The sequence below is a fragment of the Natator depressus genome, chromosome 9 (assembly GCF_965152275.1).
Source record: "Natator depressus isolate rNatDep1 chromosome 9, rNatDep2.hap1, whole genome shotgun sequence".
Taxonomy (NCBI): domain Eukaryota; kingdom Metazoa; phylum Chordata; order Testudines; family Cheloniidae; genus Natator; species Natator depressus.
In genome coordinates this window covers 101,310,844-101,325,179 of record NC_134242.1, presented here as the reverse complement: position 1 = coordinate 101,325,179, position 14,336 = coordinate 101,310,844, and the positions used below count along the sequence as shown (strand labels likewise).

Sequence of the window (14,336 nt, the reverse complement as noted above, 5' to 3'; positions counted from 1 at the left end):
GAATGCTCGGCAGCCCCTTGGCTCAGCAGCAGCACTGGCTGGGGAGTGGTTCACAGCGAGGCTGGGAGTGCCCACACTTACCTTCTGAGTGGTGGGAGAGAGTGAGCAGACTGACGCAGGAGGCGCCGATGCCGGAGCCAAAGACAGTGATTCGCAGGGGGTCCCCCCCGAAGAAGGCAATATTTTCACTGATCCAGCGCAGCGCCTGGATTTGATCCAGCAGCCCATAGTTCCCCTTGGCTGCCTGGTCCCCGGTGCTCAGGAATCCTGCGGCCAAATGGAACCCACTTAGGACACAGCAAACAGCCGGTCTCCTGACCTCCCACAATCCCCTCCAGCCCCAGCCAGCTTGGGAGCCCCTCTCAAACCTCTGGCTGCGAGCACCTGTGGACAAGGCCGTGCAGCAAGCCTCTGGGATCTCCTTTGACTGTGAGCCTCAGGGCTGAGGCCAGGGACCCCCACTGTGAGCCCCTGAGGCTCCCATCCCCTTGCCAGCCCCTGGCATCTCCCCACTGAGAACCCCCAGGAACAGGCTCTGAATCTCTTGGGGCCTCCATCCCCGCTGTGAAATGGGGGTGCAGAGGAATGGGTCTGCATGGGCACTCATCTGAGCCATCTGCTCACTGAGAGCCTTGGGCACCATCAATAGAGTGACTCAGGCCCTGAGCCCTGTCCAGCACTGGCTGCAAGGAGCTGTCCTGCTGGGCTGACAAACTCAGGAGTCCCCCAGCCACCTCCCCATCACCCAACAGGGCATCATCTCTCTCTGCCTGCAGACACTCTCCCATACACGAGTCAGGGTCCCTGTGGCTTTCACTGCTCCAGCAGGGGGCGGCGGCTCACTTCCCCAGAGTGGCGGGGCTCAGCCATCTGCAGGCTCCCTACAGCCCAGGGGAGCCGTCAGCTTCTGCCCTCGGTGATTTCTTCAGGCCAAACCATTGGCTTGGGGCATTAACTAAAGAAACAACCAGGCCCCATAGTCCCTGACTCCAGCACCAGCCCAGAGAGGCACCTGTGCCCAAGGGCTCCAAGCACAGAGCAGTATGACTGCTGCTCATGGCAGGGCTCACCGGTCCAGCCCCCAGCCTTCACCAGACCTGCAGCAGCTGGCAGAGCCGACATTCCTCCATTCTGCAGAGCACCCGGGCCGAGCATCCTGCCATCAGCCTTCGAATGCCTCCCAGAACCCAGGGCGCTCGACCAGCACTGCTTTGGGGGCGGCTGCGGGAGGGGAGTGGAAAGCCCTCAGAAAGCCCCTATTCACAGACAAGTTGGGCTGGGGCAGAGGGAGGGTTTGGGGCTCCAGGCATCAACAAGGGGGCTCCGGATGAACCTGGTCACGGGAGAGGATTCCCAACAAGGCAGCTTCTCTGCTCACCTCAGGAATGCTCCAGCCCAGGCTCTCGGAACTGGGGCAGGGCAGGGGGGAAGCTGTTGCGGAGCTGGGAAGAGGTGCCTGGTGCCTGATTTTGAGAAGCCCATGTGTCCCTAGCCCCAGCGGATGTCAGTGTGAGCTCTGGGAATCATGCCCCAGGAGTCTCAGGTCAGCACACTTCGCCTAAGTGACTCGGTCCCACATCTGCAACTGGCCTGCCAGAGCCAATCCTCCCTCCACAGGACAATCTGCCAAGGGAAAGGTGGAAGAATACACACACTGCAGGGACCAAGCCCACAGGCTGCCCTGGGGGAGAGGGGCTAGACATGGCCTTGTCCATCTGCAGCGGCCAGCTCTGCATGGCTCCAGCGCTGGCAGGCCCACTGGCCATTGCCAGGAGCAGAGCTGTGCCTTGCAAGCACTGACATAGCCTGGGTCTGGACTCTTCTGTGGTGCACCGGAAGGGTAAGCCATCTGCCCTTCGAGAAAGTTCCCATCGATCTGTTTCCAGAGGCAGAATGGATGGGACATGTCCCAAGGGGCGGCTCATTAGTGCTGGCCGGGCAGCTGCTGCTCCCAGCCTCCAGGGAGGAGGAGCTGGATAAACACATGTATTAATTATTTAACCGCAGATCAATATTTGTTTTCAGCTGAGCCAGGCTGTGTAAATGAAACTAAACTCCTCAGCCCAGGGAGCCTCAGCACTCCCCTAGGGCCCAGCCGCAGGCATGTACAGAGCTGGCAGAGAGGTCAGGAATGGCAGCAGGAAGCACGAAGGGCCAGCTAGAGGCCCCAAGACCACTCCCACCTTTCTCAGGTGATGCTAGCAGGACTGAAAAGTCTCGATGACATCCTCATCCCCCTGCCCCAACCCTTCTGGCCATAACCTGACCCCCTCCTTGGGCCCCTTCCCTGAGCCATGGGGAGACATGAGGGCAGGTCTAGAGAGGCCTGGGCTGAGGTTCTACCCTCACCTCTGTGAGCAGAACAGAATCTGCAGCTAGAGGAACTGCAGGGGAAGGGCAGAGCACAGCCTCCAGCAGGGATACCAAACTGGCCTCCTCATGGAGCTCCTGACCCCACAGGGCGCAGCAGGACCTCCTTTCAGCCCGTCAGCTCCTCTCTGAGCAGGCCACTTCCCTTCCTAGGCCAGCCTGAGCAGAGTCCCCCTGGAGCTCTGCCCTCCCGCAATGCCCCTGCCCCCCAGATCCTGCCCCCGACCCTCGGGGCTCTGCCCTCTGCCCCCTTGCTCCCCGCCCTTGGGGCTCTGTCTCCCACACCCCTGCTCCCCCCACCTAACAAGAGATGAGTCCCTCAGGGCTCTGCCCCACACATCCTTGCCCCCCTTTTGCCCCCCGCCTGGGAGCTGGCCCTGCTGCGCCCATACCTAGCACACCCACGCGGTAGTTGAGGGTGATGACGATGACGTTGCCGTAGCTGGCCAGGATGCTGCCATCAATCATGTTCCCTGTGCCCTCCATGTAGGAGCCACCATGGATATAAACCATCACGGGCTTGGCCCCACTGTCGCGAATGTCTGAAAGAAGAGGAGGTTAAACACAGGACTCTGCCAGGAGGGGCAGACGGCAGGGGAGGGGAACAACACCAGCTGCCAGGACCTGCGGAGGGGTAGCGCTGCAGCCATGCCCACGCCAGCTAGGGCCTGGGCATCTCACCCAGAACAAACGGAGCCCAGCCCACCACAGGTCATGCAGTCACCTGCCCTCTGGGATTCCCAGAGACCTTACAGGCCCAACCCCCGCGGTGCCAGATCCTGGCACCACTTCTCTCACCAGGCCCACGGGGCCAGCTGTCCCAGGTGGGTCAGGGCTCTGCAGGCCACAGGCCCACTGAAAGGGATTCCTGGCCTGCCAGCCCAGGTGGTGCATTTCCCTGGAGATGGGATATTGCTGTATGTCACTCAGCACTGGGCCCATCCTGGGGCTCCTTCCCCAGCAGCCTGGCAGGGAGCGTCCTGCGTGCACAGGGGCTGCAGGAGCCTGCAAACACCCGAGCTGCAGCAGGCTGGTGGCTAGCTGAGTCCTGGAAGCTGACATTGCTTTGGGAAGGAGGGGGGATGTGCAGGACCTGGGGCAGGTAGAAAGAGATCACAGCTCGCAGTTCTGACCTTGCCATGGAAGGCAGGAACCCCTCTGTCTCTTGCCACATCCTCCTAGCTCTACTCCCAGTGCCCAGACAGACCATGGTAATGAGGGGCAGATAGACTGACCAGAGGGGCACAGGGAATGGGGGAGATGGAGGAGAAGGGAATGAGGGGAATACAGGAGAGTGGGGACTGGACTAGGTCCTGTGGAATGGAATGCCAATGGAGGGCGTGCTGGACAGTGAGGGGTCATGGGGGGAGGAGTGCTACATGATATGGGGATATGGGGGAGGCAACAGGTGCCCTCTCTTCTGTCTGTGAACATCTCAACGGAAGGTCCTGCTGCACCCCCAGCTCTCCCCATGGCATGCCTGCCAGAGGAGCGGGCACTGGAGCCCCTCCATCTCCGGTTACAGACCTCACACTCCTTATGCTCGGCCTCAGCATCTCTCTCGCTCCCCTCAGCAGGCGCTGGGGGTCCAGCACAGGTAGGTCAGCCCTTTGCTGACTCCTGCCCTGTTTCCTGTCTCCCGAGGCAATGCCTGAAGGGGCCAGTGTCGGCCACGGGCAATACTTTTGCGCTGGCTGAGCAGAGGGCACACAGCCAGTGTTACAGGTGCGCCTCTGCCGCCTGGCCTAGCCCTCTGACCACAGCATCCCCTTAGGCTGGGACCCACTTCTCTGTAACTGCTCATTCGCCTAGCTCCCCTCGCTCTCCCTGCTGAGTGCCAGCAGCCGAGAGCCCCTGCAGACACACAGTGATCCCAGGCCAGGCAGGCTCAATTCTGAGCAAGACAAACCTTCCAGCACCCTCAGCAGGACAGGGGCCCACAGGGTAGTGAGACACGGGCCGCGGCACTGGTTGGCCATGGACCCCACTGGGCTACCATGCATGCATTGGGCCTGGGGCCTTGGTCTCTCCTTTGGATGGCTGCCCTGGTGAAAGAGATGACGTTTCATACCCCAGGCTGGCAGCACACAAACAGGGCAGCATCACCCCAGGCCAGACGGCTAATGGGGCTCAGACGGGTCTGCTAACCTCAGCTCTGAGTTCTCTGTGGAACCAAGCTGGCTGCTGCCCCAGACACCAACAAGCAAGTCCTTCCCAGCACTCCTGACAGACGGAGGGGCATCTGGCACTGTGCAGGCAAGGCCAGTGCACTCAGAGGCTGTAACCAAATTCCCTCATCTGGTCCTTCCTCACCCCCATCTTCCCAGGGAACCTGGGGAAGTCATGGCCTTTCTCCCTAGAAGGGGCCAACAGGTCAGTGTGCCTGTGAGAAGAGCATCTCCTGAGGCTACAAGCAGAGCCCACCTATTAGCCCTCTACACGTGGCCATAAGTGTCCCCTCTCTGTAGGCCCAGCGACTCCCAAATGCCTCAAACTCCCTGGTTGGCTGACGCTGAATCCCCTTTGAGCAGGCAGAGGCTGGGCAGGGCTTCCCCCAGAAGGAAGTTCTCAGGCTTTCAGCCTTGACTTGGGAATGCATTTGGTATCTAGCTTAGTCTCTTGCCAAGGAATTTACCGTCCTCGCTGAACCCATCCCCACACACTGTGCTGGGCAGGGTGAGGACATCCACCCCATTGTACATCTGGAGGCTGGGGCCAGGAGCGGCCCAGGGTCACGCAGAGAGCCTGCGGCACAACCAGCCTTGAACCCAGGACTCCTGAGTCCCAAGGTGGCTCCTTAACCACTAGACAAAACAGCCCTCCTCTGATGCTGTGATTTGCTTTTGTTAGACACACAAACCTCTCAAGCCCTGGCCAAAGGCTGGGGAGACAGCAGCATACAGGACATGGCCACTGAGGCTCCCAGCCCGAGCTCCAGTTGTTGGAATGGCCTTTTGGTGGCTGCAGCTGGAGTCAGAACTCTGAGGGGAAAGCCCAGAACTACCACCAAAGCAGTGTGTCAACAGCCTGTCAGGTTCATTGGGGGTGGTTTAATTATGCCAAGGGACGAGCACTCTCCCAGTGGTATAGAGGGGCTACACAGGAGACCTTACAGCGGTGCAGCTGTAAGGTCCGTAGTATAGACGTAGCCTAAGGGGACTGTCTGTGGCTCCATGGTAAGACTGTTATAGTGATCCAGGGGTTCACATTTGTTACTGGCTTGGTGAAATCTAATTATAGAACATACTGCCAGTTTGGGGCATCTGTCCTGTTTTTGACAGTCTGCCCTGAGGTAGGCACTTGTGGCCATGAGGCACTTCAGACAGCTTGACAAGCATGACTTCCAGAAAAGCACCCTGTCTGGATCTGAAGACATCAAGAGATGGAGAATCCCCATTCCCCCTGGGAGTTTGTTTCAGTGGTTAATTACCCTCGCTGTTATAAATCTCCAGGGCCAGATTAACTCTCCTGTGGGTCTGGGGCTATTAGATTTTATGGGGCCCCTGTACACAAGTCTGTTTCCTGGGAGGGAGTTTGGTGCAGGAGGGGGCTGGGCCAGAGGACTGGGGTGCAGGAGAGGGTGTGAGATGCAGGCTCCGGCTGGGAGGTGCTTACCACAGGCGGCTCCTGGCCGGCAGCGCAGCAGGGCTCAGGCAGGCTGCCTGCCCTAGCCCCATGCTGCTCCTGGCAGCAGCTGGCTCCTAGCACGTCTCTGCAGCCCCTGGGCGGAGGGGGACAGCATGTCTCTGTGTGCTGCCCGAGCCTGTAAGCACCGCCCCCAGCCAATGGGAGCTGTGAGGACAGTGCTGGGGGCGGGGGCAGTGTGCGGAGCCACCTCCCCCCTTGCCAGGGGCCACAGAAACATGCAAGCAGCCAGCCACTTCTGGGAGCGGCATGGGGCCACAGCACGCAGGTAGCCTGCCTGAGCATCTCGCTGCGCTGCGGGACTTTTAGCGGCCCAGAGTTGGAGATCGCTGCCAGTGATTTATTTTTGCGGGGCCCCCCTTGAACCCAGGCCCTGGGCTGCAGCCCCTAAAACCCTACCTTAATCCAGCCCTGCAAACCTCTGCCTAATTTCTAATTTGAATTTATCTAGCTTCAGCTTCCAGGCATTGGGAAGGATTAGATCCTTTGTCAGTAGATGTTGATAAGTGTCAATTTCACCATGCACACACAAACTAGTGAAAAGATATTTCCATTGATAATTAACAACATTTACTGATAGGCAAAGTAAGAAAAATGCTGCTTCAGAAATTATTAATTTGATTGAAAAGTATTTACTTAGCATAATTGACATGTGATGTTGACAAAATGCGTTTTAACAATTATAAAGCTTTAACTTTTGAAATCTCAATGTTTACTATCATTTAATTATTGTCTGACACCCCCATAATTTTCTATGACTCTGAACATTTAAAATGATAAAAATCTTTAAAAATACTTAAAACCCAGAATTTTGTGCACTCTGAAAATTTTAAAATCAATACAAATCTAACAAATGCTTAGAAATAAACATTGCTATTCTCCATTAGAAATTATCAAAAACTTTAATTAGGCTTGGCAGAATTCAATTTCACAAACCCTTTAGAACCCACTATTTCTCCCTGGGAAGAAATTTATATGCTGTGATCAAATCACCTCTCAGTCCTCCTTTTGATGGGCTAAAAAGATGGAGCTCTTAAGTTCTCTCACTGTCAGGCATTTTCTGCAGCCCTCAAATAATTTTTGTGCCTCTTTTCTACACCCTCTCCAATTCTGGACTACTGCAGGGTCAGAACAGCCCCTGGTGTGTAACTTAGAGCAACCCTGGGGCTGCTCTACATTACTTCAGCTTGCTCAGTTGCTGCCTGTCACTTGTGGCACAAGTAACTATGGCCACAGCAGCATATGCTACACCTCCCAGCCCAGCCCACTCCTTAGGCTGAAGCTCGCCAAATGCAGCGGGGGCACCAAGGGGATTCTCACTTGGCTTTTACAAGCAGCTTACAGTCCCTGGTCACTGTCAGAGCAGCGACCAGTTGGTGCTGAAGGCAGAACCCTCTCCTGCTGTGTTACCAGGTGGCAGCAAGCCCCGCGACTGCACCTGGGGTGGAGAATTCTTTGAGGCAACTACAGGGAGGAGTTGCTACACAGAGCATCTGGACATTGTCCTGTGAGTGGGCCGCACAAGGTGGAAAGGCTACATGTTCTGGACCCTTTCTCATTTAAATCCCTCAGACCGGGTCCCTCTTCAGACCTTTCGCATCTCAGCCCCAGCGGAGCTAATGCCTCTGGCAGCAGCATTCTCAGCACAGCGGTTTTTCAGTCCTGCACATGGGACTGCCATCACCAAGCCACTTACCCCCTGGTGCCTTAGTGTAGCTAAGCCAGTGCAGCATGGGAGACGCTGTGACACAAGGAGGAAGCTGCTTTCTGGCCCCCCCCACATTTACCTCCCCCCCAATCTAAGCACCCGTGTGTACATACATAGACACCCCCGTTCCCAAATGCCACAGCTGCAGTGAGGAGGCTGAGGGCCATGCAGTGCCAGGGAATGTGCAATCCCCAACATTGCGTCCGCCAAGGATGTTGCCAATGAGGTGAATTTATCACAGTGATGTGCACTGAAGACAAACACCAATTTAGGTCACAGTACAAGGGGTTCTGGGATGGGGCGGGGATCACAAGGGCAAAAGGCTGCAGATGGAAAGACAGGCTGGTTTTGCCAGGTTAAATTGCATCTGCCAGAAGGGTGCCCAGAATGCCATAGGACTCTCACAATTCACCAGTTTCCACTGACATCAGTTTACAGCTGTGTCCTCTGCAAACTTCCCCACAAACTCTCCCCTCCTGCCAACATGATAGGCCAGTTGCCTTTTATACTGTACCAGCCAGCTTTGCAGCTTCCTTAGGCCTGATCTACATTCCAAGTTGCTCCAGATTAAAATCACACCTTCAGTTAAAGTGATAAAAGACCATACCTGGATGCTGGGAATTCAGTTTAAACCTGGCTTGTATCAATAGGGAATCGAGTGAAGTTAAATGGATACAAGCCAGGTTTAAACTGAATTCAGAGCATCCAGACAGGGTGTTGGACCAGTGTGACTCAGTCAGCTTAAAAGCCCATCTTCAGTTATGCTGCTGCAACTGTGTAGGGCAAGGCGTTGGCCTCTGGGCACAGCAAGGTCCTTGCTGATCTGCAAATTTTGGGGCCTATTGTTTACTCCCACTTGCTCCACCCTCGTTTTTGTTTTCACTGCCAGCAATTTGGGCTCTTTGTGATTCAGGGGGAGACACCTTCTTGCACTAGCTCCTCCAGGCAGGAAAGGACCACAACCCCCCCTTTCTGCACCTTCCAGGGACTGAGGCGCCCTAGGGGGAACCCTACTCCATGGTTACTGGCAACTGCACATGGAACCAAGAGCATTACAGAGACTCGAAGGCAGCAGCGGCAGAAGCCATGCCTAAGCCATCCATGCACCAGGCTCTGCTGCCTCAGCTAGCCACATGCCCCCCTTCCGGAGGGCACTGCCCAGTGCAGGAGGTAGGACTGTCCATGTAGCAGCCTGCTGGGAGTCATACCTGCCCTCTAGGGTGTGGAACAACAGCTCCTGTCTCTGACAGGAGAGACGCAGAGTGGGGAAGGACTGCAAGGGTGCTCCCCTAATGCAGACCTCCCCACTATAGCCAGACAGCTATATGGAATTGAGTATTTCCCAGCGCCCTGGGGCTTGAGCCCAACTTGAGGCACCAGGGCTCCCGGGGCGTTGAAAATATTTAACGGAGCTCTGCTCCGGCTGATTTTAAGCCCTGAATCCACAAGACCAAGGGCAGCGTAGAGGCTCAGAGCTGAGAGGGCAAAGATGGAAAACCCCAGCACCGCATTTCTTTCTCTAAATCTCACGACTTTTGGGGGGCTGGCTTGTGACTCCTGACCATCTGGGGTTGGCCATCTCCTCCTGGTCTCACACACCAGACCTCCAGAGTGGCGTGTGGCTTGACCCCACGAATGCGTGAGTGTCCATCAGGGACCCTGGTGGACCCAGGGAGCAGCCATGGGCCCTGAGCGGGTGAGAGAACCTGGCTATGCTCTGATGTGACTGCTGGGAGCAGGCTCCCCCTTTCCTTCCTAGGCTTGTCTGAGGCTCTGGCCAGGAGCTGAGCAAGGCCAGCCCTGACAATGCTGTCTCACTACCAGGGGGGTATCGGGACACGCAGAGAGGGGCAAATGACTGGCCTTTCGTACCAGCCAAGGGAGGCTCCAGCAGGTAGGGCCACATCCTCCTCCATGTGTCTCTGGTCTCTAGTACACCTAGATACAAACTCCAGAGCCCACATCCGCCCCACTCTCCACCACCATCCCCCTGGTGTCTTGGGATCACCCTTCCCACCCAGTTGCTGCCAGCCCGGTCGTTTCCCTGTCCAGCTCTATGCCTTGGTGATCTCCCACCTAGCCTGCTGTGCTGCTCTCCAGCCCCACTCTGACCTTGCAACCTTTGAGCCTGTCCAGACACTGCTCCCGCCACAGCAAACTCCAGCTGCTCCTTCTCTGAGGTGCTGAACAGCCCAGCCTGTTGCCTCCTGCTGCTGCCAGATGAACTGAGAAAGGGCCTCTCAGGCTGAGCAGCTGGAAACCACTGCCTTAGCACCTCCCCAGGAAGAGCCCCGCACTCCTTGCCTGGGGGACAGTGTTGGCTGGGAATCGTCCCTTGCAGGGCAGGCTGGGAGCCCCATGGCCACCTCAGTGAACATGAATGTACCACAGGGAACCCTACACTGGCTGAGATCGAACTGGGCTTCTCTGCCTCTAGATTCTGAGCCTCGCTGATTCCTTAGTCCAGGCCTGCTCCATCTGAGACATCAGCGCCTCATGTTCCAGGGACTTGATACCAGGGGGCTGGCACGATACAAAGCATCTGGTGCACACCCGACCCCCTGGCCAATCATCACATGCACTGCCCCAGCAGCAGCAAAGCATCCCTGGCCCTGAGTGGCTGCTGCCCATGGCTCCACCTCCAGCCGTGGGCTTAACTTGGCAAATTCTTGCCTATTCCTTTGTGGTGGATCTAATGTTTAGCCACCCAAATGCCAAGGTCATTAACTCACAGTTAATCAGGCTGCCATCGCAATGACCACCACCTGCCACGGGGCAGCACCACTTCTCCCAGTGCCCCCTGCCGACTCAAATCAGCTGCACCCTCCCATACTGTCCAGGCCCCAGTTCTGCATTGGACGTGGCAGGCAAATTCAGATACTCCTCTCCACTCTGCTGAGAAAAGCCACCTGCCAAGGCTGATCTGTCCCTGGCCACACAGAGCCCAGCTCCCCGAGAGGGGTGGCCAAGCCACTGAAGTAATGCTTGCCTTCCCTCCTGTTTCCACAGCCAGGCCCTCGTGAGACCAGCTGCCAAATTCACCAGCTCATTGCGACAGCGTGCAGTCAGTGCCCCAGTTCGCTCCTGCCAGACAGCCCCATTCAGCGCTGGCATGTTCACTCTCTCACCCACAGGCTCTGCCATACCCTCAACAAGCAGCACAGCATGCCTGTCCTCACCCACGCCTGGGCAGTATGAGAGCTGCTGCCCTCCTCGAATCCACTCACATGGGGCTCAGGCCCAGAGCTGGCAAGTTACTGACTCACGAGCAGCGTGTTGTGAAATGCATGGTTGCCCTTAACAGCAACTGTGCAGCAAGCACAACCAGGTATTTAAAGCAGAAGATCAAACAGCCAAATGGGGGACTTCTGTCCCCCTCAAATCTAACCCGCTGAGCTAGCCTGGGTGACATTAACCGGACACTACGGCACAGAATGCAACAGAACGCTCAGGGCTACTCTCTGCAGGTCCAGTTGCCCTTCACTGGACAGGTGACGGGTATCCCTGCTCCTAAATGAAGATGCTAACCCTGGAGAGAAAGCAGAGGCCAGTAAAGTGACAGTGCTCTCTTCTGCAGGTCTCCAGAGCTCCTGACAGCTCTGTGCTCAGCATATTGCCTTCATCCATATTTCCAGTTTTCTCTGCACCTGCAGCGGGGAGTGGCAGTGGCAGAGCGCACGCGAGTGGACGCATGAGAGAGAGAGAGCGAGAGAGAGAGTGAGCCGGACTAGACTCTAGATAGCAAATCCGGACATGGGTTAAAGCAGGCCTGGACTGCATTCTGCCATATGCATGCTCCCTGCAAGCCAGTGGGGCCCCAGAGGGAATTGCACGGGACACAAGGGGATGAGGACAGGTGTTGCCTGCTCTGACACTGTGCACGGTGGGGAGAAGGGAGGTTGGGATGGGAGCATGGGGGTGGAGCCAGAAAGGAAAGTCTCTTCGTTGACACAGTAAGTCTGAGGTTCAGCGAGAACGGAGGCTGGAGGTGAAATGTGACTGGGTGTGGGGTGAAATCGACCCAGGCACCCTTTGGCTCCTCTCTTGTTCACGTCGCCATGCTTCCTTAGAGCCTTTTGCTCATACAGAGGCAGACCGGGCAGCCAGCAAACTCCTTCTAAAGCAAAACCGCCGGAGCTTCCCCCAAAGGAAAGGTATGAGCGCCCCCTGCACAGCCGGTCACCCCACCTGGCCACCCCGTGCAACTGCTCAGCCCAAGGAAACAAAGACACAGACAGACAGGGCTCCCTGGAAATGGCAGAGAATGGAAAGCAAACGGATTTGCTTTGCGTGTCATGCAGCAGCAGCAGCCTCGAGCACAGAAATACCTTCATCTTCATCCCCGTCATTATCCGCTAAGTCCTCGCCCTGTTTCTTAGCGCTGGCTCCTAGGGACCAAACACGAGGAGACAGAACAAAAAAGAAAAACAAAAAACAAAAACAAAAGAGAATTCAAAAATAGCATGATAGCAGAGAAGGAGGCCAGGTCCACAGCACCACCTGGCTACTCACACTGCATCTCTCCATGGGCTCGGCCAGTGCGGCTGGCCAAGCACAGCCACAGTTCAGAGCAGACAGGGACTGCCTCTCCAGGCTGCCGGGCCCCCGCCCACTGAAGTCTGCCCTGGGAACATGTGCTCCTTGGTCTGGGGCCCAGGAGAGGGAGAGAACAGGCCTCTTTAAGCAGGACAGCAGATGAGCTTGTGTGCCCTCCTGCCTTCCCCTCCCCTGCTACATCCTCAGCCTCCCCGTGGCCCACGCTTTGCAACTGATTCTTGGACTGATTTGGGGTAAGCTCTGTGCCCTGCCCATCGGCAGAAAGCCAGTAACACTAACTCATCATCCTGGTTCCACTAAACCGGTGCCAGTTAGTTTGTAGCCCAGGCCTGACTCTCAAACACCTCTGCCTCCCTTTTCTCTCCCCATCAACCCCCCATCAACACCCCACAGGGGTGTGCATGCTGCTCGGTGGAAGGGGCCGCTCTCCTGCTGGCACTGGGTGGCACCCCCTTATTTTCACTGTACTGCAGGCAGGGTTTGAAGCTGAAGCTCTGTCCTTTCACATCAAACCAATTACAGGCACAGTCAGCCACGAACGCCCAAAGCTGCCAAGAAGTCTGTATGCCATCAAACCCCAGAGCCACTGAGACCCCAAGACAGTGTGTGCCCTGAGCTTTGCTTCTCTGGACTGTAATAATGCAAACAGGCATAGATCTGAAACTTGCAAGGGCTGAAAAACTGGCTGAAGGATGTAAACAGAGGGCAGCGGATAGCATGGGGGAAACAGCTGCCAGGAGGACTCCAGTTAGACTGGCCTGATTTAGCATGTTAGTGATCACAGACACAGTGGTGAGCAACATGTGGGTGACATTCCCAGGTGACACTAAATTGAGAGAAAGCCAGAACCTCTGGGAGACCAGAAGCATGATCCAAAGGGGCCAGAGAGGCTGGAAAACCCGAGCAGGAAATAACAGAATGGGATTCCGCTGAGAGAAATGCGGTTAGTGGGTCTGGGAGAAAATAACCTAAAACTTCCCTAGTGGGAAGGGCAAACTGTAGATACAGCAGAAAGGAATGATAGGAGTAGGGAATTAGAGTGTTATGGAAACAAAGGGCAGGGCAGTTCTGTGCTGCAAATGGAAAGCATGGCCCAGCCCATGAAGTGGGAGCCCCTCTCTATCCCACTATGGAGAGACACCCCCCAGGATCCTGTGCTCACCTTCCAAGCCCAGAGGCCTTCCTTCCACAAGCTGGGAAGGAACGGTCCTTCTGTGCATAGTTTTGGTGAGGTCACATAATTTACTAGATGCCCCAAAAGCCACAATTTCATAATTGAGGAAGAAGGTCATAGTGGTTAAAAACCTAACCTGGCTCAGAGGGGAAGTGATGGCAGCTATAAATATATATATATAACAAATGGAAGAAAGAGGAAGTCAATAGTAATGAATATAAATCAAAAGCTAGGAACTGTAGAAAACTCATAAGGGAAGCCAAGAGACACAGTGAGAAATCTATGGGCAACAGAATTAAGGACAATAAGAAGGAATCTAAGTATATTAGGAACAAAAAGAATCCTGACAATGGCATTGGTCTACTACTAGATGGAAATGATATAATTACCAATAATAATGCAGAACAGGCAGAAGTATTCAATAAATAATTCAAGAATAATTAAATTAATAGAGGTAAATGGTAAAGGGGATGTAATGCAACATGGGTTTACCAAAAATAAATCACACCAGACTAACCTGATTTCCTCCTCTGAAAAAAATCACTGATTTTTTAGATAAGGGAAGGGCAGGAAATCTAATATACTTGGACTTCCGTGAAGCATTTAACATGGTACCACATGGGAAATAATTAGTGCAGTTAGGGAAGATGGGATCAGTACAAGCATTGTAAGGTGAATAAGGAATTGGCTAAAGGGGAGAAGGCAATGGGTTGTGCTGAAAACTGAATTATCAGCCTGGAGGGACATTATTAGTGGAGTCTCGCCAGGGTACATCTTGGGACCAATATTATTCAATGTTTTTATTAACGACCTTGGCAAAAAAAGTAGGACTCCGCTGATGAAATTTGCTGATGATAGAAAGTTGGGAGGCACCATCAATAC

The 14,336-nt window shown here is 55.3% G+C and overlaps 1 protein-coding gene across 5 annotated transcripts in view; it reads right to left on the bottom strand.

Moving 5' to 3' along the window:
• NLGN3 (neuroligin 3) overlaps window positions 1-14,336 on the bottom strand; it is a 95,807-nt gene that overhangs the window by 19,312 nt on the left and 62,159 nt on the right. For 2 of the 5 annotated variants that reach the window (XM_074962821.1, XM_074962822.1), the window contains 3 exons: window positions 12,052-12,111; window positions 2,763-2,912; window positions 82-267 (listed from right to left, as the gene is read on the bottom strand). The exons of 1 other annotated variant lie outside the window; for it this stretch is intronic. In XM_074962821.1, coding sequence (XP_074818922.1) covers window positions 82-267; window positions 2,763-2,912; window positions 12,052-12,111 — 396 coding nt within the window. The remainder of the gene's footprint in view (window positions 1-81; window positions 268-2,762; window positions 2,913-12,051; window positions 12,112-14,336) is intronic. 2 more of the 5 variants (XM_074962823.1, XM_074962826.1) reach the window with 1 other exon arrangement.